The sequence below is a fragment of the Electrona antarctica genome, assembly GCF_951216825.1.
Source record: "Electrona antarctica genome assembly, chromosome: 14".
Taxonomy (NCBI): Eukaryota; Metazoa; Chordata; class Actinopteri; order Myctophiformes; family Myctophidae; genus Electrona; species Electrona antarctica.
In genome coordinates, this window is record NC_136795.1 from 23,989,398 (window position 1) to 24,015,104 (window position 25,707).

The 25,707-nt window shown below is 43.1% G+C and overlaps 1 protein-coding gene across 1 annotated transcript; it reads left to right on the forward strand.

Moving 5' to 3' along the window:
- The first annotated feature begins 312 nt into the window (after positions 1 to 312).
- Positions 313 to 14,740, forward strand: aldh3b1 (aldehyde dehydrogenase 3 family, member B1). Its single transcript, XM_079520054.1, has 10 exons — positions 313 to 636; positions 3,234 to 3,403; positions 5,254 to 5,364; positions 6,202 to 6,322; positions 6,805 to 6,890; positions 8,070 to 8,151; positions 10,216 to 10,608; positions 11,733 to 11,899; positions 12,912 to 13,011; positions 13,393 to 14,740. Exons 2-10 carry the CDS (start codon positions 3,242 to 3,244, stop codon positions 13,587 to 13,589), a joined length of 1,419 nt encoding a protein of 472 aa, XP_079376180.1. The 5' UTR covers positions 313 to 636; positions 3,234 to 3,241; the 3' UTR covers positions 13,590 to 14,740.
- Positions 14,741 to 25,707: the final 10,967 nt, after the last annotated feature.

The following is a 25,707-nucleotide window of genomic DNA, read 5'->3' on the forward strand; positions in this document are numbered from 1 at the left end:
GCATGGGAATACATCACATATATAAAAAGCATTTATCATGAAACATGCGTAAGCTAAGAACGTAACAGTGGAATATATATAATGAAACTATACATATAAACTATACAAATGTAGATATACTATGCTATACATATGTATATGTACTATGACGTGCTATTGATCCATATTCATTATCACTTCACTTCATCAGGTGAGAGGGTGGGGCCAGTGGTTCTTTTGTTTCAAGGCAAGTTTTTCTAGTTTGAGTAGCAGTGCAACACTCCTCCCTCCCTGTCCGTTTTAACTCATTCAGAGTACCGTCTCAAATCATGTAGCCTACACACGCACGCACGCACGCACGAAACCCAAGTCCGCCTCCCTGCAGTGCATGCATCGGTTCCGTATCCGCTGCAGGTCCGGACCGGATCAGCAGGCCCAGGCAGTGCATGCATTCTTTACATTCCATTCAGTCAGTTCAGTCAGTGTGTCTGAACAGCAGCACCAGCAGCGAGGAGGCTGGCTCTAATAAAAGGCTTCTTGCCACCAGCTTGCCACACTGACATTAATTTATTTCCCTGTTCTGTTCCATTGGCGGCGGATCACACAACAACAACAACAACAACAAGTTAACAACACCACCACCACCACCACACACAGGTACAGTCCAGTCCTCCTTCTTCTAATGCTCCACACGTTGCTGATTTATCATACTTGGATTCACACACACCATGGAGAAACACCTTGCCATTTACTTTACGATCGTTTGGCGTGGTGCGCTTTGAAGAGAATGAAACGAAACGAGCAGCATTCGTAAGGGAGCGTTTTGGGAAAGTTACATGACAGCAGAAAAATACTTTTTTTGTATCTGCCTGTCAGTTTATCAGCATTGTAAGCAGGAGAGATTTAAAACGTCCACATTGAAATTGTGTGCGTGTGTGTGCGTGAGGAACAACAGGAAGAGTTTGGGCACCAAGGAAGAGTGGGCATCTCCACGTAAAATTGGTGATTTGGTAAAAAAAATATATATAACATTTTGTAAAATAACAATGTCAATAATGTAAAGTACATATGCAAGAACACTATTGAACATTTGACATTTAAGGTCTATTATTTCTACAATTGCTTCATTTAAATCCAACTTTGGACATAAACAAGAAGGTTAAGGGTACATATTATAAGTCTGACAATGATGTACTGTGCATGTTCACATAATGTATACTTTACACAAGGTCTATTATTTCTACAATTGCTTCATTTAAATCCAACTTTGGACATATAAACAAGAAGTTTAAGGGTACATAAGTCTGACAATGATGTACTGTGCATGTTCACATAATGTATACTTTACACAAGGCCATTTTTCAAATCTTTTATTTTGCACAAAATAGCATTTTGAGGTCGGTGCCCACTCTTCTTATATTCTCTCTCTCTCTCTCTCTCTGTGTGGATCATCAGATTCAAATATTATGTAGGCTTATGTTTTTAGCGCAGTAACCTATAGGTCCTCACAAACTTGCATATCACTTTTTCCAAATAAGACCTTCCTAAGAAGATGATTCATAATATTTGCTTATATCATTTGCGTATATCATCAGGTTATGATGATTCATAATATTTACGTATATCATCAGGTTAAAGGATGATTCATAATATTTGTGTTGTGTGTATCATTTTAGTTTAGCAGCTCAGTGTCCTTGCGGTTCGTTGAGAGTGTCTGCCTTGAGCCCTGAGACTGGGAGGTCAGGGGTTCGATCCCAGGCCGGGTCATACCCAGTGAGACTATTTTGGCAGGCTGCAATGGCTGATTTTACACTTGGTTGCATGCTGAAAATAGCTGATCTTGATGCGTTGTGAGCTTGTAGATCTGCTATTTTCAGAGCGCAACACCCGATTCCCCGGCTGGGTCATACCAAACATAAAATGACTTGTCTTTTAGTTCTACTGATACGTTGGTTCCCCAAGCTATGTGGCGCATAGCCTGTATCTCCTGTCAGCGTGAGGTGACTTGATGTACAAGTACATCCCCAGCTGGACATGACACTAGTATGTTGCAGGGACTTACCCCAACAATCCTTGATGCTGAGTAGTGAGCAGAGAGGCATTGGGTCCCATTGTTATAGTCCATTGTTAATTTTGTAGACTAAAACTATGATATACATTTTCACTGGAAAAACTAACACATGAACACTAGACTAAAATGTTAGGGAGGGACTTACTACATCAGGTTAAAAATGATTGGTATACTGTATGTGTATGTGTCATCAGGTTTAAAGATGATTGGTTTGTTTGATTGAAAGATTTATTAACAGATTGGAAAATTACAGTACATTTCAAGCACTGCACAACTCAATACAAAACTGTTAACTGTGGACGACAGACACCATAGCATTACACTTGTTTACAATAGGTGTCCACTATGTTCAATTCATCATAACATTTAGAGATGTACAAATATACACTTCTATATAGCCAAAAACAGGAAATCATCATAGAGGAGGTAAAAAGGAAAAAAAACATATACAGTGAGGGGGAAAAGATGTGGGTGGGGGAAACAGATTTTACGGGGGCGAGTTTCGAATTGCAGCCGTCCGTAGGTGCCCTTTGTGAGCGCTTTTGAAGAAGTCAAGGGATTCGCATGTCTTAATGACTGTTGATAGGGCGTTACACATTTTGGTGGCATAGGAGCGAAAATAATTTAGTCCCTTGTTTGTGCCGAATCTGGGTTGCACATGGTTTGTTGAAATCCCTCTGGTGTTGTGGGTGTGGACTTCGTTGACATTAAGGAAGTATTTAGACACGTACATGGGTATCTTGGTGGTGTATCGAATCTTGTGGACCAGACCCATTGAAAGATGCTGTACTCTGTCGTCAACCATAAGCCATTCTAGCCTATCAAAGTGGGCAGAGGTGAGGTGGGTTCGGGGAGTGAGGCCATGTAGTAGCCTGACCAGTTTGTTTTGGGAAGTCTGGAGCCTTGTTTTAAGGGCCTTTGAGGTGCTGTGGTACCAAGAGGTGCATGCACAGTCGAAGAAACCTTGCACGAGGGCTCCTGTAAGGGTCTTCAGGCTGTTTTTGTTGATGTGTGTGTGTGTGTGTGTGTGTGTGTGTGTGTGTGTGTGTGTGTGTGTGTGTGTGTGTGTGTGTGTGTGTGTGTGTGTGTGTGTGTGTGTGTGTGTGTGTGTGTGTGTGTGTGTGTGTGTGTGTGTGTGTGTGTGTGTGTGTGTGTGTGTGTGTGTGTGTGTGTGTGTCATCAGGTTTAAAGATGGAGTCCCAGGGTGAGATGATGGACAGGTTGCGGACCACCTTTCGTTCTGGGATCACGGTGCCGGAACAGTTCCGCCGGACGCAGCTGCAGAACCTGCTGTCTCTAATCAAAGAGAACGAGCCGCAGATCCTAGAGGCTCTGCACAAAGACCTGGCCAAGGTAGGAACAGACCCAGTGGGGCCCCAGGCGTAGGGCTGGGCGATAAGGCTGCAAGTCAATGTCTCGATTATTTCAAAATGTTTGCCTAGACTACAATTAATAAACATGTTTTTCCCCTTAAAACATAAAAATAGCAGATCTGCAACCTCACAACTAGATGATGCACACCACCATTGCACAACGATTATTGGAGTCTATTTGAAGTGTAAATGAATTATCACAAAAATCAAGATGAAGTTTGTTAGAGATTGAGTCGGTCGGTTAATTGCCCTGCCCTACCCAAATGTGCTCGTTTCGATTCACGTGATGAACGATTCCTTCCACGCTGGGTTGCCAACATGGACGATGCACCTTTGTCTTTTCGCCACGGCCACTCGCTTCCTTGTGAGCTCTTGGTAGACCTGCCTTGTTGAGGTAACAAAAACAAGCGCTCCTCTTCCTCAAACATAGTGGGGGTAAACAATATAGTCAAAGATAACTCATATTCTCCAACTTCGCTGTTGAGTCAAACTCCAAGGGCAGCAAAATCATAGACCCGTCCCAAAGTAGGACTCGCAACTCGCTTTTAACTTGAACTAGAGCATCCCCACACACAGCTACAGCTACATAATAGGCTATCGTTCACCTTCATATTTGTGGCCATCCACTTGACTTAGAACAATTCTTTGAACTATATCTTCATAGATATACATATGATGTAGTGCTTGGTGTGAAAGCTCCTTCAGCAGAGTTCTACATGGAAAGGAAAAGAAAAGAAGTATTTTACTGTGTACTAAAATGCAAAGATTATGGGGTTTTGCATCTACAGTATTCCTAGTCATGTTATGCAATTTGGCTAAAGAATGAATCAGTAGACATCAGCAGACAGTGTGAATAGACACACTAGATTTAATCAGATTTCTACTACACCCACTAGTTACCAAACGGTGAACAAAAGTTCAGCTGTGCCCTGTATCTGCCGTCAGGGCCGCAACAATTCAGTATTGGACCAATGTCAAATTGATATATATATCGGTTTAAGCCTATATTACATTTTACAATATTTATGTATGAATGTGAAGCTGAAAAGGCCTTTTTGTCATGATGACGGCCAAAATTTCAATATGGTGCATTCCTGGTTTTGCAATAATGAGGCATTGCTTTATCAAATTCAGTGTTTACCTATCGGTCAGTATTGGACGGTTATCAAACATAACAGCAATGTTGCAATAGGATGTCGGTATAAGCCAGATACTTCACATACTCCAGTTGCATCCCAACTCAGGACGGGTCTCATCTGCGATGCGTTGTGAACTTGTAGATCTGCTATTCTTAAGTTGAAATAGGGGCTTTTTATTTGGCATTAGTAAATAAAAATAATAATAATTTAAAGAGTATTCAGACTAGAGTGGTGATAACACCTGAGATCGATTTGAACCCCAGCATCCCTATTCTGGGGGGAACATTCGCCAAAGTTTTTTGCAGATCTCCAAGCCCACGTGTTGCGACGCATTGTGAGCTTGTTTTGGTGTAGATGGCAAAAAGCACTCAAAGTAGAGTTGCAACTCAGATCTGTTTAACTAAAACTAGAAGGTTTCAGTGGTTTAAAGAGGCTATTTTGCACAGATATGAGTGCCTTCAGATTTGACTCGACCTTTGGTGTGCGATGGACACAAAAGGTTCTAAAACCACTGCCCTGCCATGTGACATTAAAATGTAAAACCTAACACTGACTACACCATGAGAAGCAGAACGGGACAAATGCCCCTATGTCTGCAGAGGGTACAACAAAATAATTGCTGGCTCAATAATGAATGAATATCAACCCACCCACCCCTTTCTCGTTTCATTGCACCCGTTTGACCCGTCAGGCCAAATTCGAGGCGGTGCTGTCAGAGCTTGACATCGTGGCAAATGACATCTACTGTGCCTTGGACAACCTCAAGACCTGGATGCAGCCCGAACCTGCAGCCACCAACCTGGTATGTTGCATTTATTCTTTTAACAGTAGCCTAGCAGTATATCAGTAGCCTAGCAGTATATCAAAACCTGATCGGTGGCCTTGTGGTCAGAGTGGCCGTCCTGAGATTGGGACTGCAACTCCAGATATTGATGAGATATCTTCAAGACAACTTGGTTTTTTTCAACCAAGGTTCATGTTTTAGGTTGTAATTAGAGAAAGTAAAAGATGAGTGTTACATGTTCTTTTGTTTTAATGATTTTAGCTATTTTTGACAGGGCCGCCCCCTGTCAAAAATTGGCAGGGGGCGTTGGCTAAATATGTCTTTTTTTTAACAGCAATTTCTTTATTATTATTTACTATAGTCCTACTAGACTGCGAGACATGGCCAAAGCATTTCCGGGGGTCCCCAGCCAGAAACGTTGAGAACCCCTGCTATATGGCATACATAGTGTCATAGTAAACGTTGAGAACCCCTGCTATATGGCATACATAGTGTCATAGTAAACGTTGAGAACCCCTGCTATATGGCATACATAGTGTCATAGTAAACGTTGAGAACCCCTGCTATATGGCATACATAGTGTCATAGTAAACGTTGAGAACCCCTGCTATATGGCATACATAGTGTCATAGTAAATCTGTGTCATACATATTCTGAAGAAAACTTGCAGACTCTGACTGACATTCAGAAATAGGGTCAAAATAAGAATATTCTAACGGTATGTAAAATTTGCCATGGACAAGGCCAAGTCTTTGCCACGGACACTTGTCCGTATACGGACATACGTATATTGATGACCCCTGGTGATCATCTAAGTATTATTGTCTGTGTGCATGTTTGTTCATTACATTTTAGGCCACGAAGGTAGATACCTGTTTCATCCAAAGGGAACCACTGGGTGTGGTTCTAATCATTGGTGCGTGGAACTATCCCATCCATCTGGTGCTGCTGCCCATGGTTTCTGCCATCGCCGCAGGTAAACCTCCACACATCTGCTAGGACTGCAACTACCCTATATTTTCGCAATCTTTTTTTTCTTCTATCTCGTTTATTTCTGAGATTAATCAAATAATCTAGTCTAGCGTGCTTTTTGACCGGCCGAGTCTATACCACCCCAGCCCTAGTCGTTGGGATCGGGAGTCGAACCCACGACACACTCGGGCTGGAATAGCAGCCTAGGTGCCCAGACATCTACACCAGCGGTCCGGGCTCCAAATTATTTTTTTACAACTAAATCAACTGTAGATTTAGTTGATTAAAATCACATTTAGTCAACTAAAACTAGGCTAAAACTAAAACATTTCAGAGAACTAATATAGGTCACTATAGGCCTTCTAAATTAGATTTTATTTCTCTTCAAAAGGCTATTTACTAAAACTAACACAATATTTTTTTCTCCAATATGTATTACAGTATGTTGTCTTTAACAGTGTTATCACTGATTGTGTGTCCAATCAGGGAACTGTGTGGTGCTCAAGCCCTCAGAAATCAGCGCAGCCACTGCGAGTATAGTGGCAGATCTCATCCCCAAATACATGAACCAGGTATAGTAAGAAATCATCATTGTTTCCATTTGTGGGTCTCTCTTTTCATACATTTAAAAAATATATATATATTTCCAATTGATACCAACATCAATACATCATGGAAATGTGGACAAAATCTTATCCAACGACAACAAAATATTAAGGGTCTGAGAGGCTAAATCTCATCGAAGGGTGGCTCGAATGCCGAATAAATAATGGGCCTCGATATGAAAAGGGTTGAAAACCACTGGAGTAGCTGACCACACTGGGTCATTTTGTAGCTTTTTGCCTCTGCTAGTGTGAATACAGCATGAGGCAGAAAAACCAAATGGGCCTGATTGACTGGCTTTTGACGGCTCACACTCACACAGCCAGTCAGGTCAGTGACCTACATTCCATTCTATACATTCCACACACCAGCCTGCTACACCAGGTACCACCCCTATGCAACCACGAGGCACCTTTTTAAAATATGTACACACAGTATTATTCCCCTTTTACACTACAGCACTGATATGCGCAGTATTCTATGCAAGATGTAAGAAAACATGTCTGATGCATAGTAAATCCAGAAATAAAGGCTCTTGGTTTTTTGATTGATTGAATACTTTATTAGTCAGAAATGTGTGGTAGACGTGGTACAGCAAGACGTTAACCCATTGAGAACTGAGGCAGATTCTACAACTGCCTTTTTTTAAATCTGTACTTTCATTGCATTATGCAACTTACACATTGTTCCATTTTATTATTGTAGTGCAGGTAATTGTAACAACCCCTGATCTTGCCAAATCAATGGTCCAAACGCGATTCTGCCAATGATCATATTCTTTCAGAATAGTTTTTGTCGGCTCAAACAATGAATCACGTGACGTTGATCCCCTTCCCCTATCCTAGCTCATACTACTAGGACATGACGTATGACATACAAGCTTCTACATATTTGAAACCCTTTACTTGCACTTTTTGTGGTAAAAGCGCTCAAACTTTCATCTTTCCTGCCTTGATCTCCTTAACCCCCCCTCCTCTCTTCTTCCCTTTCTTTGTTTCCTTGGAAAATATTACACGATGGGAACTATGCACAAAAAATAATTTCACCCACTTTTTTTTACTTTCTGAATGGTAGTGCACCCATTAAAGAGCTTTATTAATTAGCTTTGTGTTCTGTTTTCACTAGTGTTTACATTTATCTTTTTGCAGGACTGCTATGCAGTTGTTACGGGCGGGGCAGAGGAGACCAAGTCACTTCTAGAGAATAAGTTTGACCACATCTTCTACACAGGTACACACGCCTACATTCATTCATCTTCTACACAGGTACACACGCCTACAGACATTCATCTTCTACACAGGTACACACGCCTACATTCATTCATCTTCTACACAGGTACACACGCCTACATTCATTCATCTTCTACACAGGTACACACGCCTACAGACATTCATCTTCTACACAGGTACACACGCCTACAGACATTCATCTTCTACACAGGTACACACGCCTACAGACAGACATTCATCTTCTACACAGGTACACACGCCTACAGACATTCATCTTCTACACAGGTACACACACCTACAGACATTCATCTTCTACACAGGTACACATGCCTACAGACATTCATCTTCTACACAGGTACACACGCCTACAGACAGACATTCATCTTCTACACAGGTACACACGCCTACAGACATTCACGCATGTCCACATGTACGATACTTATTATCTATGATCTTGTGCTGGATCATCATCAACATAATCACCAGACTATACCTGGTTGTCACATAGTCTATTCCTATGAGTCACTATAAATAGAATACCTCAGAACGAAAATACATTGCATGGATACAACTGGGACGTATCCTCAGTGATATATTCCAAGGTCATCGGGGTTTCGGGTCTCGCGAACATCATACCCCTCACTCGGGTGACCCAGCCGGGGTGATCAAGTCCCGAAACCGACTTCAGACCCACTAGGGAAAGACAGGGCCGCACAATCCGTTGGAAACACTCCGGAACTACTATGCCGGGACTGAGAAGTACACTTCTGGCACTTAATCTAGTGCATTAGTACACTCGGAGAGTTACAGAACCGTAAGGGTCCATCTGGTAACATGTGATAACTTGTGTGAAGTCAGGGGCGCCCACTGTGCCTGCTTTGTATATTGGCCACATCTTGTCTTTTAGTGCCCTAAACAAGCATAAAGTCCATAGACTTGGCGATCTAAGGGTGGCAGCGGGGGCAGTGTCTTGAGTGTACAGGGTTTGATAAGGGCCCAGGGCTACACCGGCTGCGGCCGGGGCTGCACTAATAACTTTGGGGCAGGTTTAAATAGACAGGTATCAGTCAAAAGGGGAAAAAATTTACCCAAAAGTGACAACAAAACAAAGTATTGTCTTGCTTACGGTAATGAAAGTGAGTGTTGATCAAATTGAATAAATCTTCGGGTAGAGCATTGTCTATTTCTCGCTTCAAATGTTTTCAAAAACATTCTTGAAAGCATGTTGTTTAGTTAAATGACATTGTGTGTTAGTTGACATGGCTGTCATGTTGGGTACAGCATAAAATCCAAGCAGCCCAGCAGCTGCAGCCAGGTGCTCCGAACCTTTGATTCATAGAGTAATAAAAGGATAGAGACCGAACCGGAGCGTTAGCCCCGCCCCCCCGCTATTCATTTTGATGGAAGTTGCTCATCATCCGGAAGACTGCCGGAAGTACAATTATAACTCAATGGCTCGAGCGAGCGGAAGTTTAGCCTAGCCTAGCCTAGCCCCGAACCTCAAATTTGAGGTCCGGGCTTACGCACGTGACGTCATGAACGTCCGTCCAGCTCCATGAAAGTGCTGCAATTCCACATTTCGCCAGTAGGTAGTGGCAGCTTCAACGTTAGATAGCCTTACTGGGGGCTTGCTTTGATTAGGCAGTGGTCTGTTATAGAAATAACACACAGCTGAATTTGGTGATTGACCAATCAGAATCCAGCATTCAACCCAGCCATATAATAGTCACAATAACAACTTTCATGAGGAATTATTGCGTTGTTTTACAAAAATAGGGTTTGCTTCATTTCACGAAGAATGTATATTTTTCATTTCCTGAAAAATTAACTTTTTGGAGTCGCCTGGTTTCTGCCTGACAGCAGAGATGTATAATATACCAAGAGCATATGCACGTGTCGTGTACATACTGTACGAATACACTGATCTTCTCTTCTTTTGCACTCATTAGTATTACCTATTCTGCTGAAGGAAGCCTGAACAAAACTACATTTAACATGTACCTGTACACAGTAACGATATAGCACAACCCTGAACCTTAATGGGTTAACATCACCGTGTCACCAGGTTCCCAGGCGGTGGCGCGTAGCATCCTGCAGGCGGCGGCGCCCCACCTCACGCCGGTGACGCTGGAGCTGGGCGGAAAGTGTCCGTGCTTCATCTACGGGCGGGTGCACATCCAGTCGGCCGCCCGCCGCTTGGCCTGGGCCAAGTTCTTCAACGCGGGCCAGAGCTGCGTGGCACCCGACTACGTGCTGTGCTCGCCGGAGACGCGCGACGCCCTGGTGCCCGCGCTCCGCCAGATTCTGGAGGACTTCTACGGCAAGGAGCCGCGGAGCAGCCCCGACCTGGGCCGCATCGTCAGCGACCGCCACTGGAGCCGGCTGACAGACATGCTGCAGAAGACCAAGGCCAAGGTGGTCATAGGAGGCGACAGCAACCAGGAGGAGAAATACATGGGTGGGTTATGATCAGTGGTGGCAAGTTAACTTTAGTACTGTACTTGAGTACACTTTTGAGGTATTTGTACTTCTTTACTTTACTTTTCTTAGTTCCATTAGTTCCATTAGTTATTATATACAACTAGTTTTTATTGACGAAATTGTCAATATATTTAGTAGGGATGTCCCGGTCACAAATTTCTTTTTTGCTCATTTGATTTAGAGTATCAGATTTTTCCCGATCCGATATTTATATTTAACACTTATGCCAAATCACAATAGTACAAATATTACAAATATTATTACAAAATAATATCCAGTCTAATATCATGATATGGATATAATATTGATACTAGGCATGTCCCAATCAGGTTTTTTTTACTCCCAATCCGATTACGATCAAGTATGACGCGAACGGCACCGATTTCCGATCACGTGATCGGATTGGGACGACCCTAATATTTAGCCTTAATTTAAGTCCTCATAGCTTAGCTTTTATTTAGTTTTCGTCTGTGAAAAAAAAGGTAGTCTGCGAACATTTTTCGTCATAGTTTTAGTTGACAAAATGAACATTGGTTTAGTAACACAGCATTCTTACTCTCCCAGCTCCCACGGTGGTGGTGGATGTTTAGTAAGTTAGTAACACAGCATTCTTACTCTCCCAGCTCCCATGGTGGTGGTGGATGTTTAGTAACACAGCATTCTGGGGCCTAGTTCACACCTACACAACAAATGTTTGGTCCGTGTGTGATGCCTGATTGCTTTTTGATTGCTGCTCCAATTCATTTTCAATGGGAGTCACATGGTTTGACCAAACATTTTTGTTTGATGAGGGGGGAGCAATCAGCAATCAGCGATCAAACACAAATGTTTGATCAAACCATGTGACTCCCATTGGAAAAGCATTGTGGTGGCCCAAAAAAACAAAAAAACGACCAAACATTGCTTGATTGGTGTTTGGTACGTGTGAACTAGGCCTTACTCTCCCAGCTCCCACGGTGGTGGTGGATGTTTAGTAACACAGCATGCTTACTCTCCCAGCTCCCACGGTGGTGGTGGATGTTTAGTAACACAGCATGCTTACTCTCCCAGCTCCCACGGTGGTGGTGGATGTTTAGTAACACAGCATGCTTACTCTCCCAGCTCCCACGGTGGTGGTGGACGTGCCGGAGGGAGATATTCTGATGGGGGAGGAGATCTTTGGGCCCATCCTGCCCATCCTGACCGTGGACTCTCTGGAGGAAGGCATCGAGTTCATCAACCGCAGGGACAAAGCCCTGGCCCTCTACGTCTTCTCTGAAGAATCCTCGGTAAGACTTTAAAGCGGTACTCTGTCACTGTTTGAATGTGTGTGTCCACGGAAAGTGTTCTATGAGTGGAGTGGACCTTTAATATTGTCGCTGCTGGGCAGAAACCCGGTGTCTCCATATTTCAACGTTTGTTTTTCGTCATTTAATTTATTTACTTCCTTCACAGGTGTTACTGATGATATTAATTAAGGCTCTGTTACTTCAAGGACCCCAAAACTCTCAGTTACATGCCTGTACGGGCCATTTGGAACCCATTTGAGACCCACTGGTGTAGCAGTGTTTCCAGTGAGCCAACATGCACAATAGCAGCACCCTGACTCTGTTTGACCAGAATGGAACAGAGCCTTCATTAGTATCATCGGCAACACCGATATTATGCTCCCATTGAGGGAAATGTATTCGGTAACGTTTCGACCGCACCGACAGTGCAGACACAGACCGCTTACATTCAGTGTGTGATGTGCCCCACACCTGTGGCCAATCAATCAGTCCTGACAATGACGCATTTTTAAACACAAATATTGTATTATTCTTTTGTCAGCTTTTTGACACCTTTTTAATGTATTCAATTTGATCCCATTTAGACCTGGATAGCCTATGCGTTGTTATACCTTTCAGCATCTGTGTAATTTTAGATGTTATGTATATAGCAACATTTTTTGTATCTATATAGGAATTCAAAGTTTTTCATTAAACTTAGTTAGGATTTAGTAGGTTTTTAAAAAAACGGCCTCAGGTCTAAATGGGTTTATTATTCATGCCATTAGATGTCATTACGTCCAAAATAAATCACTGGTTAATTATTAATAAATTAGATTTAACCACTTTCACCAGTTTTAATATATAAAATAGTGAAAATAGCTGATCTGCAAGCACCACAACGTGTCGCAACTTGAAGCCTGTAGATCGGTACTTTTGGGTCATATCTCTTGTATGACGAACATTACGATAAGGATTTATTTGAATAATATACATGTTTTTGATACATTCATTTATTTAACTTATTTTTAAGTTGGTGGACACAGTTCTGAAAAAGACCAGCAGTGGAGGGTTCTGCTCCAATGACGGGATACTTCACATGACTCTGCCCAGCCTGCCGTTTGGAGGAGTTGGTAAGAACCAGTGGTTCTCTACCTTTTCAGGCTGTGAACTGTGAAATAGCTATTTTCACCTCTTATATTATTTGACTATTTGGCCAAAAGGGGGGTTAATTATTTTGTGTGTGTGTGTGTGTGTGTGTGTGTGTGTGTGTGTGTGTGTGTGTGTGTGTGTGTGTGTGTGTGTGTGTGTGTGTGTGTGTGTGTGTGTGTGTGTGTGTGTGTGTGTGTGTGTGTGTGTGTGTGTGTGTGTGTGTGTGTGTGATTAATTGCACCATCCTTACAAGTTATACCTTGTTGTAAATGTGGCTAATCAACAAGTATTATTGAAGAGGAGAAATAATCAACCGTCATCATTGCTTAGTTTACTGTATAACACTCCCTCCGTCCCTGCAGGCGCCAGCGGGTTTGGCAGCTACCACGGCCGCTGGGGCTACGAGACGTTCAGCCACCGGCGCGGCGTGATGCTGCGCGGCTGGGCGCTGGAGTTCATCAACGGCCTGCGCTACCCGCCCTACACAGAGCGCAACCTGGGCTGGCTGCGATGGACCGCCTGCGCCAAAAAAGACTGGTTCAGCTGCTCCGTGATGTGATGACTGATGTCCACAAAAGCAGGGGGGACAGTCACTAAAGGGGTCTCGGGAGAGTGTATGTCAATTGTCGCCTCCCTTAGTTTAACCTCAGATTCAGTCGCTTCCTGCATATTTTCCCCATCCCCAGCAATGTGTGCCCCTCTGTATGTATGTCTAAGCACGGAAATCATTTTTCACTACCAAGTGTCACTGTTGCGCAGCCGCACGCACATACACACACAGTACAGTACTGTACTGTACTGTACAGTACAGCACCACTCAGTTCAGACAGCTCTGATTTTTAATGACTAACATTCTCAAAAGAACAACAAAGGAAAGGTAGAATTGCGGTTAGGTTCTACTGAGAGCACATCTATTTGTTTCTGTTTCTCCTGTTTCTGTTTCTTTCAAACATGGTTGGGGTCATTATAACATACTCTGACATTTGTGTTTCACCTTTGGATATTTGATATTAATTTTCAACGGACACAGCACATTCCTATACCTTATCAACTATCTAAATGCTGAATCAAACAACTTAAAAACTGTTTGGGGTGTTCACAAAAGCCTGAGTAGTAGTTAAAATGACCCCAAACATGTTTGAAAGTGAAATATCTGGGATAATATTTAGGATAAAATATGTCACATCTGTGTTCTATATGATGACAGCTTTACTTAATTATGGGATCTATTCCAGCAATTCTCAATCTTTGAATGGCAAAGGACCCCAGTCTGATGTACATTAGACCATGAAACCCCATTTGATATTAATTTTAAGTCTTTTTGACCATAATCAACACCGTAAAGGCATCAGGATTAATTTAAGCATTTTGTACACTTGGAGTTGCAGACCGGACCCATGTTAAGATCTATAATGTCCTTTTGTACATCACCATTCTTCCTGACTTGACTGATCAGTTTAGGGAGACAAGCGAGGAACATGTTTACAATCACTGCATTCCTGCCCAGAATGCATCACACTGTCAATTTGAACCTCTTAGACCTGGACACCATCTTGTATGTGGTACAAAACCACAAAGAGCTGTGTCCAGTATGTTAAAATGTGTGAAAATGTAGATGTTTTTGTGAGTTGGATTCTTGATTGTATTATTGTAAATAAATGACTGCAATTGAAGGAAATTGAATGAATTAAAAATATATATGTATTTACACATCGTTGTTTTGTGGTTGATTTGTTCCCTCTTTTTTGAGAAAACTGGGAAAGTATGTGGATGTCAGGATCATGGCTCCAATCAGGTCAGAAAAGGTCAGAAGTATTGACAGTATAAGTGCTTAAATGCCTCTTTGGTGTGTTGCCACCAAAGTCGTGTTGCGTCCCTAACCTCAGTCTTAACTGGCCATGTAGGTCGCTAACCTTAACCTCAGTTAAAATCAGTATAATGGAATTCCCGGGCGTATATAGACTCTCAACAAGTCCTACCAGACAGTATATCATAAATAAATATAAATAGCTTACAACAATCAAAACCTGATGTTTTACAAAACCAAATCCCTTTCATTCAAGGTTCAGCTGTGTTGTTTAACCAGGCCGAAATTGCTCTAACATTGGATGACCAGTAATACAGGCAAAAATCTGGCAGAGCAAGCTCACCAACCTGCATGGGTTTTCATTCAAGGTTCAAGATTTATTTATTTTGTCTCCCGAGGGAGAAATTTGTCTTGGACCCCACCCAAGGACCCGCCTGCAATGTTGCTGCGGAGCCCTTGTGCCTGTGTCGCTCTCAGTAAAGTTCTCTGTGGTGAGACGTTCCAAGGTGATGTCCATTTTTCGGTCGTGGGCAGCAAGTCTTTCAGAAAGTCTTTCAAGGGTGGTATCCAGCTTGCGGTTAAGCTCTGCAATCGCCACAGAGTACAGACGGAGTCCCCCCCACTCTGCACAGTTCCTTTATGACGGGCAGCTTTGAAACTCCTTGGATTGCTCCCGTCACGATTTTCCGATAGACCAGTCCAATTGGCAAAAGGCCTGCTACCATAAATCCGAATAGGTATAGGTATTTTATCAATTGCATTTAAGGACCGGTTCACAATTCATGTATTTGCAGTTCACTTTTCTTATAATAGGAGCCAACAATATTTACATTTAACAGTGTGAGTTTATATTTATTTCATCCATAATGTTTTATTCTGTTGTGTTGGCCTTTATTTATTTCCTCTGTAGACTGTCCAATTTTATTATTTTTGAAGGATGCAACCTTTGTGGGCCATTCATTAAATGTTTAGATGAATTGAGTATGAAGGACCCCAATGGAAACATTCCAATATAGGCTTTCTTGGGTTCAAATCTTCTTAGCAGACCTTGTATTGAACTGTAATTCTTTTCTGCAAACTATGGAAAAAAAAGCCTTTTGAAGGATGCAACCTTTGTGGGCCATGAACCATCCTTTTGAAGGATGCGGCCCTGGATTTGGGACACAGCTACTCACTCCCTGCTATTCGGTGTGGTCCAGTGGTATGAGTCCAGTCTGTCTGAGGACAGTGTTAACAGCAGGGATGAGTCGTGTGCTGTAGCTTAGCAGTCGGCCATCATACACCAGCTGGTCTGCTGTTAAATGACTCCGCCATGGAGCTCTAGAGATGAGATGAAACTTCGGATGAATTGAACATGAAAGACCAGAGAGCAACGACATGCACATCCCCAACTCAAGTTTGGACAGGTGCTGAGCGACGAGCAGTATAAGGAAAAACAACATAAAACATAAAACGCTCACATACTGACTAGGGCTCCAATGTGACAGATGATTTTTATTGCCCCAGAATGATCTGTGTGACGTTTCGAGCACAAAGGCTAAAGCTGTTCTTCAGACTAAAGTCTGAAAGTGAGAGACGCCATCAACTACTTCTACTTCTTTTTTTCTTTTTCTTTTTTTTTAAGATATTTTTTGCGGCTTACGCTTTTTATTGGTTTTTGAAGGGACAGACAGTAGGCTGACAGGAAACGGGAGAGAGATGGGGGAAGACATGCAGTAAAGGCCGTGTCAGGCTCGGGAGTCGAACCCGCGGCACACTGCGACTGGATTACCAGTCGGGTGCCCAGACGGTTACGCCACCGCCTGGGCCTACTTCTACTTCTGCTGCACTTTTGGTCTTCACATAATTTGTGTGTGTACACATACAAGTACATTTATATACAGAACACACATACAAACCCATCAATCCTTCTTCCTTACCTAGTATGATACATCTTTGCTATTGTTTTGTCGACCCAAACACAACCCTTCTTGGAGTCCAGCAGACCGTGGATGGTGGCTCTGAACACCGCCCGGGGGTTGACGATGATCTTAAAGTTGTTGAAACTGGGAGGGGTGTGGGAATCAGGTGGTTCGTGAGACAGATGTGCCAAGATGTTGACCCCAGATACTCCTTGCCACTCTGGGCAGCATCCGGCGTGATGCTCATGAGGTCGGGAGGTGGGAGGAGGTGAGGTGACGACAGTGAAAGGAAACACATTGTTCTCAAACTGGTAACCGAAGTCTGCACTGTATTTCTGCTCCAGCAGTGGAAGGAGCTCTGGCCAGCTGGTGACACAAATTGTTACATTAAGGGAATGAATGAATGCATGTTACTCTAACGGTTGGTCTGTGTACAAGTATCTGTTTGCGAATATGTTGTTTGAAGTGAGGCTACGCCTGTCAACTCTCAGTTGGTGAGCTACAAACTGGTAATTCATTATCTTAATGCCTAAGGTTGCCTACCCCTGGATTTGAAAATAGCCGATTTACAATGCGATGCATTGTGAGCTTGTAGATTCACGAATGTGGATTTCTTTTTTGAAACATTTTAACAACACAAATCTGGCATGTGGGTCCCTGTCACAAAATATTTTTAGATGTAGGGTAGGGTTCTTAGTTGGACAAATGCAGATCCACACAGATGTCCAAACGACACTAAAGGGTCGAGACGGGACGAGACGTTCTTTAAGGTCAACCACACAATGAAACTCATTGAGTTGCAATGAGTTGCATTGGTGTGGTTGACCTTAAAACGGTTTTGTCCCAAGGAGTGTAGTTTGGGCTTTAAGCCTTATGTGTTTGTGCTCAGCGCGACTTGCATAATATGGATTAAAATGGTGGTGTTATGACTTAATTATGGCATATAGGCCTAACACCTGGACTTATGACATGATTATTCTCTATTTAAGTCAGACGTCATTTTGTAGTGCTAGTTACGTCTGTGTCCAAGTGGCACCAGCTCCCGTCCGCATCTCATTGTAAATAGAATATCTAAACGCGTGAATCTTTTTACAATGACGTTATTTTTCAGAAAGGAAGCCATTGAGGGTTAAAATGGGTCTTAATGCTTCCAACTCAAGTAGAATGATTAATGTTTTGTACAAGTGTCCATGACAAAGAAAATATATGATGTGGAGACAATAAAGACTATTATTATCATTATTTTTGAAGGTTATAACAGTCCATTTGCTCAGTACAATATTTCGGGGGCACAGGCCTATTTAGAATGTGTGCAGGCTTGAGTATGTTGAATCTAGTTTGCAATTAATGAGGATTTAGTTGACACGATATAGTATCCAGTGTGGGGCAGATAGCCTGTCACAGCCATATTTGGGAGAGCAGCAGCTTTGTTGTTTGTTGTGGTAAAATGAGACTTTCGTGGTTGTTTTCGTCTCAGATTTAGTCCGACGGAGAGTCACAATATAACTCTATGGGGACACAAAAGCGACACAAAAGTAGGACCCGGATGTATCTCTGGAGGGGGCACTCACGTCACAGCTAAAATACTGAATAGGGGCCCAAATGCTTTATGGTCATGATCCACCGGGAGCCTGGATGGCTTGGTTCCAGGCTTAAAATAATTACCTGTCCACTTGTTGAGGCAGAATGAGCTCATCTATGTCCTGCAGGGCGATGTACTGTGTCTGGTACATGTATCTGTAGACACAATCATTCAGAGCAAGGATCTGGCCATAGTAATGAATCTGACCAGGACTGTATTTAGCATTCCAGCCAGCAGACACGTTCAGATGACTGGACATAGACCAAGGAATCACCTCCACCAGACCTTGGAGACAGACAGACAGAAAGAAAAATATTTTGTTACTCAATAGGACAGGATCGCCCTGTTTTCACTGATTCAGTTTCTGATTCTGTTTACCTGTATGTGTGTAGTAGTCCAGAATCCTCTGTGTATCTGGGCTACAGCTGGTCTTGTAGATGACCACTCTGGTCACTCCCAGTAGCCTAAACATCTCCATGCTCTGGACCAGCTGAAAGGTTCACCAGTCACCACACTGTTAATGACTCACAAGGGTCACCTGAGCTTTGACAATGCAATTACTGTCACAGTCATAGATATTAAAAAATAGATGCCTCATTGGCCGCTGCAGTTCGTTGGAGCGTTGTGTGTTGAAGGAGGGGCGGAAGAATTTACACTGGGACAGGAAGTACGCTGGAAGTGTGGAAGGCACGTTACGTCACTCTGCCACTCAAGTGATTACTGGCCAATCACAGCACATCTTTTCCAGGACTTACAGACCATAGAGAATAATAGAGAAACTGGAGCAATAGCCCCGCCCCCCTGGTATTCATTTCAGTAGAAGTTGCTCAGTGGCATTTTGAAGACCCGAAAGAACGGTCTACTTCCGCATTTCTTTCGATTTGGAGTCCAAAATGCAGAAGTGCAAACGGGCAGTCCCACCTCTTACCACTAGGCTTCAACGTTGGAGAGCCTCACTGGGTGCTTGTTACAGACCCGAACATGCGCTCTGTGATGTACGCTCATGCTTCCGCGGGGCTTCGCAAGGAATCTTGGGAAAGTTTTGCCCTCCCTTGAGCACATACGCTCCAGAGCCAGAAAGGGCGTCTACATTTATATGTCTATGGTCACGGTCTCTCTCCCGTCTGGTCTGCCGTCTCCACCCTGGCCACTCCCATATCCCATTCCACCACACTGCTGTCCCATTTACACACCTGTCTCCAACTCCCTCATGAGTCATCAGCCCACCTGTGAACACTTCTACTATCAACTGGCTCCCTATAAAACTGGACTCAGTGCAAACACTCATTGTCAGTTCATAAGTTTATTGTTGTGGATGTGATACCTGCTCCTGTTTTTGAATACTTCCTGATTCCTGCCTGCAACTTCTGCGTAAGATTTGACTCATTTCTTCATTAAATACTTTGAATCTGCTCTTGTTTGTTGTGACGTTTGCATTTGGGTTCAACTCAACTCGCTGACTGCATCCATGACAGACAGTTACTGAATATGCTGGGTGTTGAGGAGCAGTACCTGTAGCATGTTGGTGAAATTAAACATGGTAGAGATGCAAACTGTGAAATTGTGAGGAAAGGCGTCACTTCTCATCTCTTGGTTCAACACCTCCAGGAACACTGGCTGCTGCTCTTCAACCATGACTGAGAGAGACAAAACAAATACACTTGTGTCAATATGTCGCTTTTGCTGAGAGCTTCATCTTTAAAGACATTCATATCATGTTTTTCAATTGAATCACATGTTAAAATGTGTCACTTTGACAATTTATTTTGTTCACTTGAAGACATGACTTTTGTACCGTCTTTGCCAGTAGAAGTCACAGCGACGTGAAAGGGGGCCCCACAGCCTGCGGGGACAGGACACAGGATGTCCAATGTTCCGTACTCAAAGCCGAAATGGTCAGAGTGAAAACTGCTGGCACCCACAGAAATGTGATACTGACCTTGAATGAACGAATAAATGTATTTGATGATTAAAAATAACAACACCTACTACACTGAACTGCAGTCCTTATATAAATGAGTATGTCCACCTTACCACCTAGCACTTCACTTTCCCTGTACCCCTTCTGGCCTTTCTTTGAATTGATGTTGGTGATTGACCAAGATATACTATGCAGACATCATGAGACATGTCTTGGTCACTTGTTCTCATGTTTTTTGTTGTTCTACCACAAATGTTAAGAATGTGATCATGTTATTTAGACAGATGGTAGGTTCATTGTTTACCTGGTTCTTTGAGACACAACACTGTTCTCTCAGAATATTTACCTTGTTTTTTGACTAAAGTAGTATATGACACCCAAAATCGCTTTACAAAAAATCCCTAAAGAAAACACTATCAACACAAAATAACTAGGCAAAATAAAAGGGATAAAACGATTCAATAGGCCTACAGTTTTGCGGGCGGTGGGACGAGAGGGAGGGAGCATGAGTTTCTTGGCATGAGATGTTGCAACGATAGGCCACTGCTTCTGTCCGCTGTGCCACAGCAATGATACGGACCTGAGATGATGAGGGAGACAGAAATAAAGACATTTCACTCTGTGTTATCCGTAGTCTGGTCGCAGGGGCAACAGCTCCACCAGAGTGTTCCAGACTTCCCTTTCCAGAGAAACATTAGTGACTTCCTCCTGGGGGATCCCGAGACGGTCTGCCCCGGGGTCTCCTCCCAGTGGGACGTGCCTCGAGGACCTCCCTAGGGAGACGCCCGAGAGGCATCCTAACCAGATACCCGAACCACCTAAGGTGGCTCCTTTCCAGGCGAAGAAGCAGCAACTCTACTCCGAGTCTCTCTCGTGTGACTGAACTTCTCACCCTATCTCTAAGGGAGATGCCAGCCACCCGTCGAAGAAAACTCATTTCGGCCGATTGTATTCGAGACCTTGTTCTTTCGGTCATGACCCACACTTAATGACCATAGGTGAGAGTAGGAACGAAGATTGCTCGGTAGACAGAGAGCTTTGCCTTCTGGCTCAACTCTTTTCGTCACAACAGTGCGGTACAGCGACTGCAATACCGCCCCTGCTGTTCCAATTCTCCGGCTGATCTCCTTCTCCGTCCTCCCCTCACTTGTGAACATGACCCCTTCGCAACGCTCGGCACGGCGACTCGCTCGGCTAGCGCCTCGCTCGGCGGTGCCTCACGTAGCTCATGGCCACCAGACACGGCGCGCCTCCGTCAGGACATCAGTGATAATGACAATGCTACAATCGCAGATAATGACATACTGAACAGTGAGGATGCCAGTATGGACATTTTGGCACCATTCAAACGTGCTGATAACGGATGATTTCGCCGATCAATACATGATACCAGTCGAATGGGGTGACACATTTCTCCCAAGGGAGACAAATAAAGACAACCTTGAACCTTGATCCCAGCCAAACAATAAACCAGATGACTGCAGTCATCAGCTGAACGAATCACAAATCAGCTAAACGAAAGCTCCACAATTGTGGTGCTTAGAACATGACTGATCTTAGGAGGAGGACTGCATTTGCATCAGAGAATAATTGTCTTACAAAAATGATCTAGTCTGCTGACCTACCTTTTGCATTCGGTGCTCCATGTATGCTGACAGCAGCAGTGTATGCGTCCCATTGACCGCCACTAGGGGTACCCTTTCTGCATGTGAATATGTGCATTGAAAAAGACATTATAGCTTTCACATCTTTTCTAGACAGACACCTTATGCTTCCATTGAAGTGTGTGTGTGTGTGTGTGTGTGTGTGTGTGTATGTGTGTGTGTGTGTGTGTGTGTGTGTCACACTATTGGGTCGAGGCCAGGCGTCACAAACATGTCCATATATGGAGATTATTCTGGCGAGTGATGATCAACGGATCTCTCAAAATAGTTTATAGATCAGCAAATACCCAAATATGGAGTTCCCTGAGTTATCAATACCCATACTGTATATGGAGTTCCCTGATGTCATCAATAGGCCAGTGCCAATCCTGCCATCAATCCTGGCGACTGCTTTTGATAGAAGTTGTTGAGGTCATAAAATGTTTTTATGTCCTATAATCACACATCAAAGGTTCAATGCCAAATGATGCCAAGACAAAACATTTGTTTTTATCCCACAATTTATTTATTATTTTGTAACCCATTTGTTTTCACCCAGTGTCAATTGTCTAGTCAGTGTAATCCTGGGCGCTAAACTCCCTCTGCCAACCTGGGGAGAGCAACTGACTGACCTCATAAATGCATGAGGAGTCCAAGTCACCTGACAGGGGGGAGTTTCCCTAGCCTGGGTAAACCCACTCCCCCTGCTGGACAACATTTCATTCTGCCAGGCAGAATGCAAATCTGGCGAGGGGGGAGGGGTTTACCCAGGCTAGAGTTTCCCCGGTTGGAGGTAGCGCATGGAAGGAACATGTTATTCCAACCCGTTCCTTTTCCCCTCCATCAGGCGGTATAGAGACCAGGCAGTATAGAGATATGGATTACTGCATGTTTTTTGTGAGGGTACCTACCCTAGGGGACACGGAGAACATGCAAACTCCACACAGAAAGGCCCTTTTGCCAACCCCACCTAGGGTATGGGTACTGATGGTGCAGAGGAGAGAACATCACCTGGTTGTTGAGGGACAGGTCCTGGAAGTAACGTTGCTGGGTTCTGGGCCTGGAAGGTCGTTCTAGGAGGGCTGTACAGTGGGTCCAATGAGAACACGTCTGAGTTAAATTGTCTCCTTGTAGTGTGGCTGAAAGAATAAGAATAAATGAATAAAGAATTAGGTCGCGAATACAAGCGGCCGAAATTAGTTTTCTTCGACGGGTGGCTGGCATCTCCCTTAGAGATAAGTTCAGTGATCAGTTCAGTCACGCGAGAGAGACTCGGAGTAGAGTCGCTGCTTCTTCACTTTAGTGCGGCGGTTAAGCTCATATATGGAAGGTATTGTGCATTTTATGACTAAAGCATGAAACTTTCAGCATATCATCTACACACCCCAAGGTTTGATTTCAGACGTGGAACCACTTTATGACTGACCTCTGGTGACCTTGAGGGGTCATTGACCTCAGAATTGCATTTTTGCACGTTTTGCTCCATTATTTTCCACTATAATAATTTATTATGTTTGTTAAATGGAAGTTTTGTTCTAATGAATGACAACTTAAACCCCAATAGTCTACAGAAATGGTGAATCATGTTAACTTTTATGATATAAATGTTGTGACATTGTTATAACATTAAAAACATCTAGGAGAGAGATTGTGCGGAGAGAGAGAGTGCGGCGGTTAAATATGGAGTGTCACGATTTCTTTCCACCCTAAAACATGATCATCAGGTATTATTATAATATTAGGAGGAAGAACTTTCTCCAAAAAGTGTACAGTATTTGTTCATCATGCTATTATGTGGACACGCCCACCAGTTCATTAAGTATGCCTGGTTTGCCTGGTGGGTGGTGATGGGTGGTGATCCACCTGAACTGAAGCCGCACCCACAGCTGTAGTTGTATGATAAAGGGGGAGGGGTTAGGGGAGGGGCTGATAGTGTGATGTCACTATATTACTGTTTATTTCATTGGCCCTTACCCTAAATACAAAGTTAATACACCATTGCACATAAAAACGACTCCAGGGTGTCTAATGAAGTACTGTCACCTCATAGACACATGAAAAACTGGAAGAAATGCAAAGATTGTGGCACTCCATCTTTAAGCTCATATATGGAAGGTATTGTGCATGTTATGACTAAAGCATGACACTTTCTACAGTGCTAGCTACAAAAAGGACTGTATGAAGAGGTATAAGGAGATGGTCAAAGCCAAGAAAGCTGCACAGGAGCTTGTGGCAGCGAAGAGTAAAACATGACAAGAACCACAGAAGAGATAGTTGTCGTTATTTTAACATTATTGTATTGGTCTTCATTTTTAGTTAGGGAAGAAAAAAATACAGAAAGACTTGATTGATGAGTTTGTTTGGTTTTTATATCCAATATCCTTACAGTATATTCAAAGGTGCTATAGGGCATAGCAGTGTTGGCCATTTTCTGGTTCCATCCATCCAGACCCCATTCATTTTTCACACAGAGATTTACAAACAATCAATTATTCTAAGCCTATGTAATCAAGCCATCCAGGATCCTGGTAATTAATGACCAGAACACATTTGATTCTGTGATTATTTTTTTTTTAAACCTCAAAACAAAGGATATACATCACATAATCAAATGTTTTATCGTCATGATTCAGTAGGGTCCTGGATGGCTTGATTCTATAGGCTTATTATTTTTTGATATAAATATTTGTAGAAATCTTCATGGGAAAAACACAATGGGGTCTGAAACGAACCCGCAAATGGCTGCCACTGCTATATTGTATGCCCTATTCATCTCATGATTTTGGTTTTGGGGCAGTATATGGCGAGGGTTCAGGGTTCATATGTTTTGGGGGGAGTGACTGGATACTCTTAAAGCTCCTAACAGGTGGCAGGAGTTTAAGGAGATGTTGGGAGATAATATGGTACCATTTCTGTCATAACACTTGCTACCAGTGACATCGATGGAGAATCCAAGCTAATATAAACTGAAGACTTTATATTTTTGGAAAGTTAGCTATTATAGAAGTCATTGTTCTCACATTAATACAAAATCAAATTAAAACATTTAAATGTTCGAAATGAACAAACCTGCCTACCGACAATGTCACCGGTAGGCAAGTCTCTGAACTGTCCACAGCCCTACTCTGAGACACAGACTGAGTGGACAAAAAATGTATCATAATGAGCATTAGTGAACCACAACCTCACAGACTCAATGGTATTTTTCCACTATCTCCATCATCTCTCTCCTCATTCCCTTCAGCCTCTGCATCTTATTTGTCTTCATCTTTGTGTATTAGACCTTATATTAATCATATTGGAAAATTCAGTTTTCTGCTTCAATTAGGTTATTGCTGCTCAAGGCCATCAGACCTTTGAGGTCAGGGGGTAGTTGGGGATTAAGGGTCTTGCTATGTATACCTCGACACATTGCCGGGGCCTGGAATTTCCCAGGTGTTCCATTCAGCTATGGCCATCCTTCTTGTGAATGGGATGTAGAAGTTCCAACAGGAACTGTATTGAGACTAGGCATGGTACTTTCTCACGGGGTAGGAGAGTAAGGAGACAGTATCACATTCACATACAACAGGAAGGAGGACAAGCACAAGCATCTGATAACACTCGATGCCTGCTTTTATCACAGACATGTTCATCAATGTTCCAATGCAGCCAATGAATGCCATCAGAGTGTGCATCATGCCGTACTTTCAGATTCCAAGATGTCCGATCTACCTCATGAGCCACTGCTGCTCCGTCACTCCACTGTATTAGACATGTCATAAAATAGGCCTAGAGCTTGAGGTCCAGTGTGGTGTGCATACTTCATGGAAAAGCTCTTTAG

Coding starts and splice junctions, on each gene's coding strand:
- aldh3b1 (XM_079520054.1), top strand. CDS start 3,242: ATGGAGTCCCAGGGTGAGATGATGGACAGGTTGCGGACCACCTTTCGT. Junction 6,891..8,069: donor TCCCCAAATACATGAACCAG/GTATAGTAAGAA, acceptor ATCTTTTTGCAG/GACTGCTATGCAGTTGTTAC. Junction 10,609..11,732: donor CCAGGAGGAGAAATACATGG/GTGGGTTATGAT, acceptor TTACTCTCCCAG/CTCCCACGGTGGTGGTGGAC.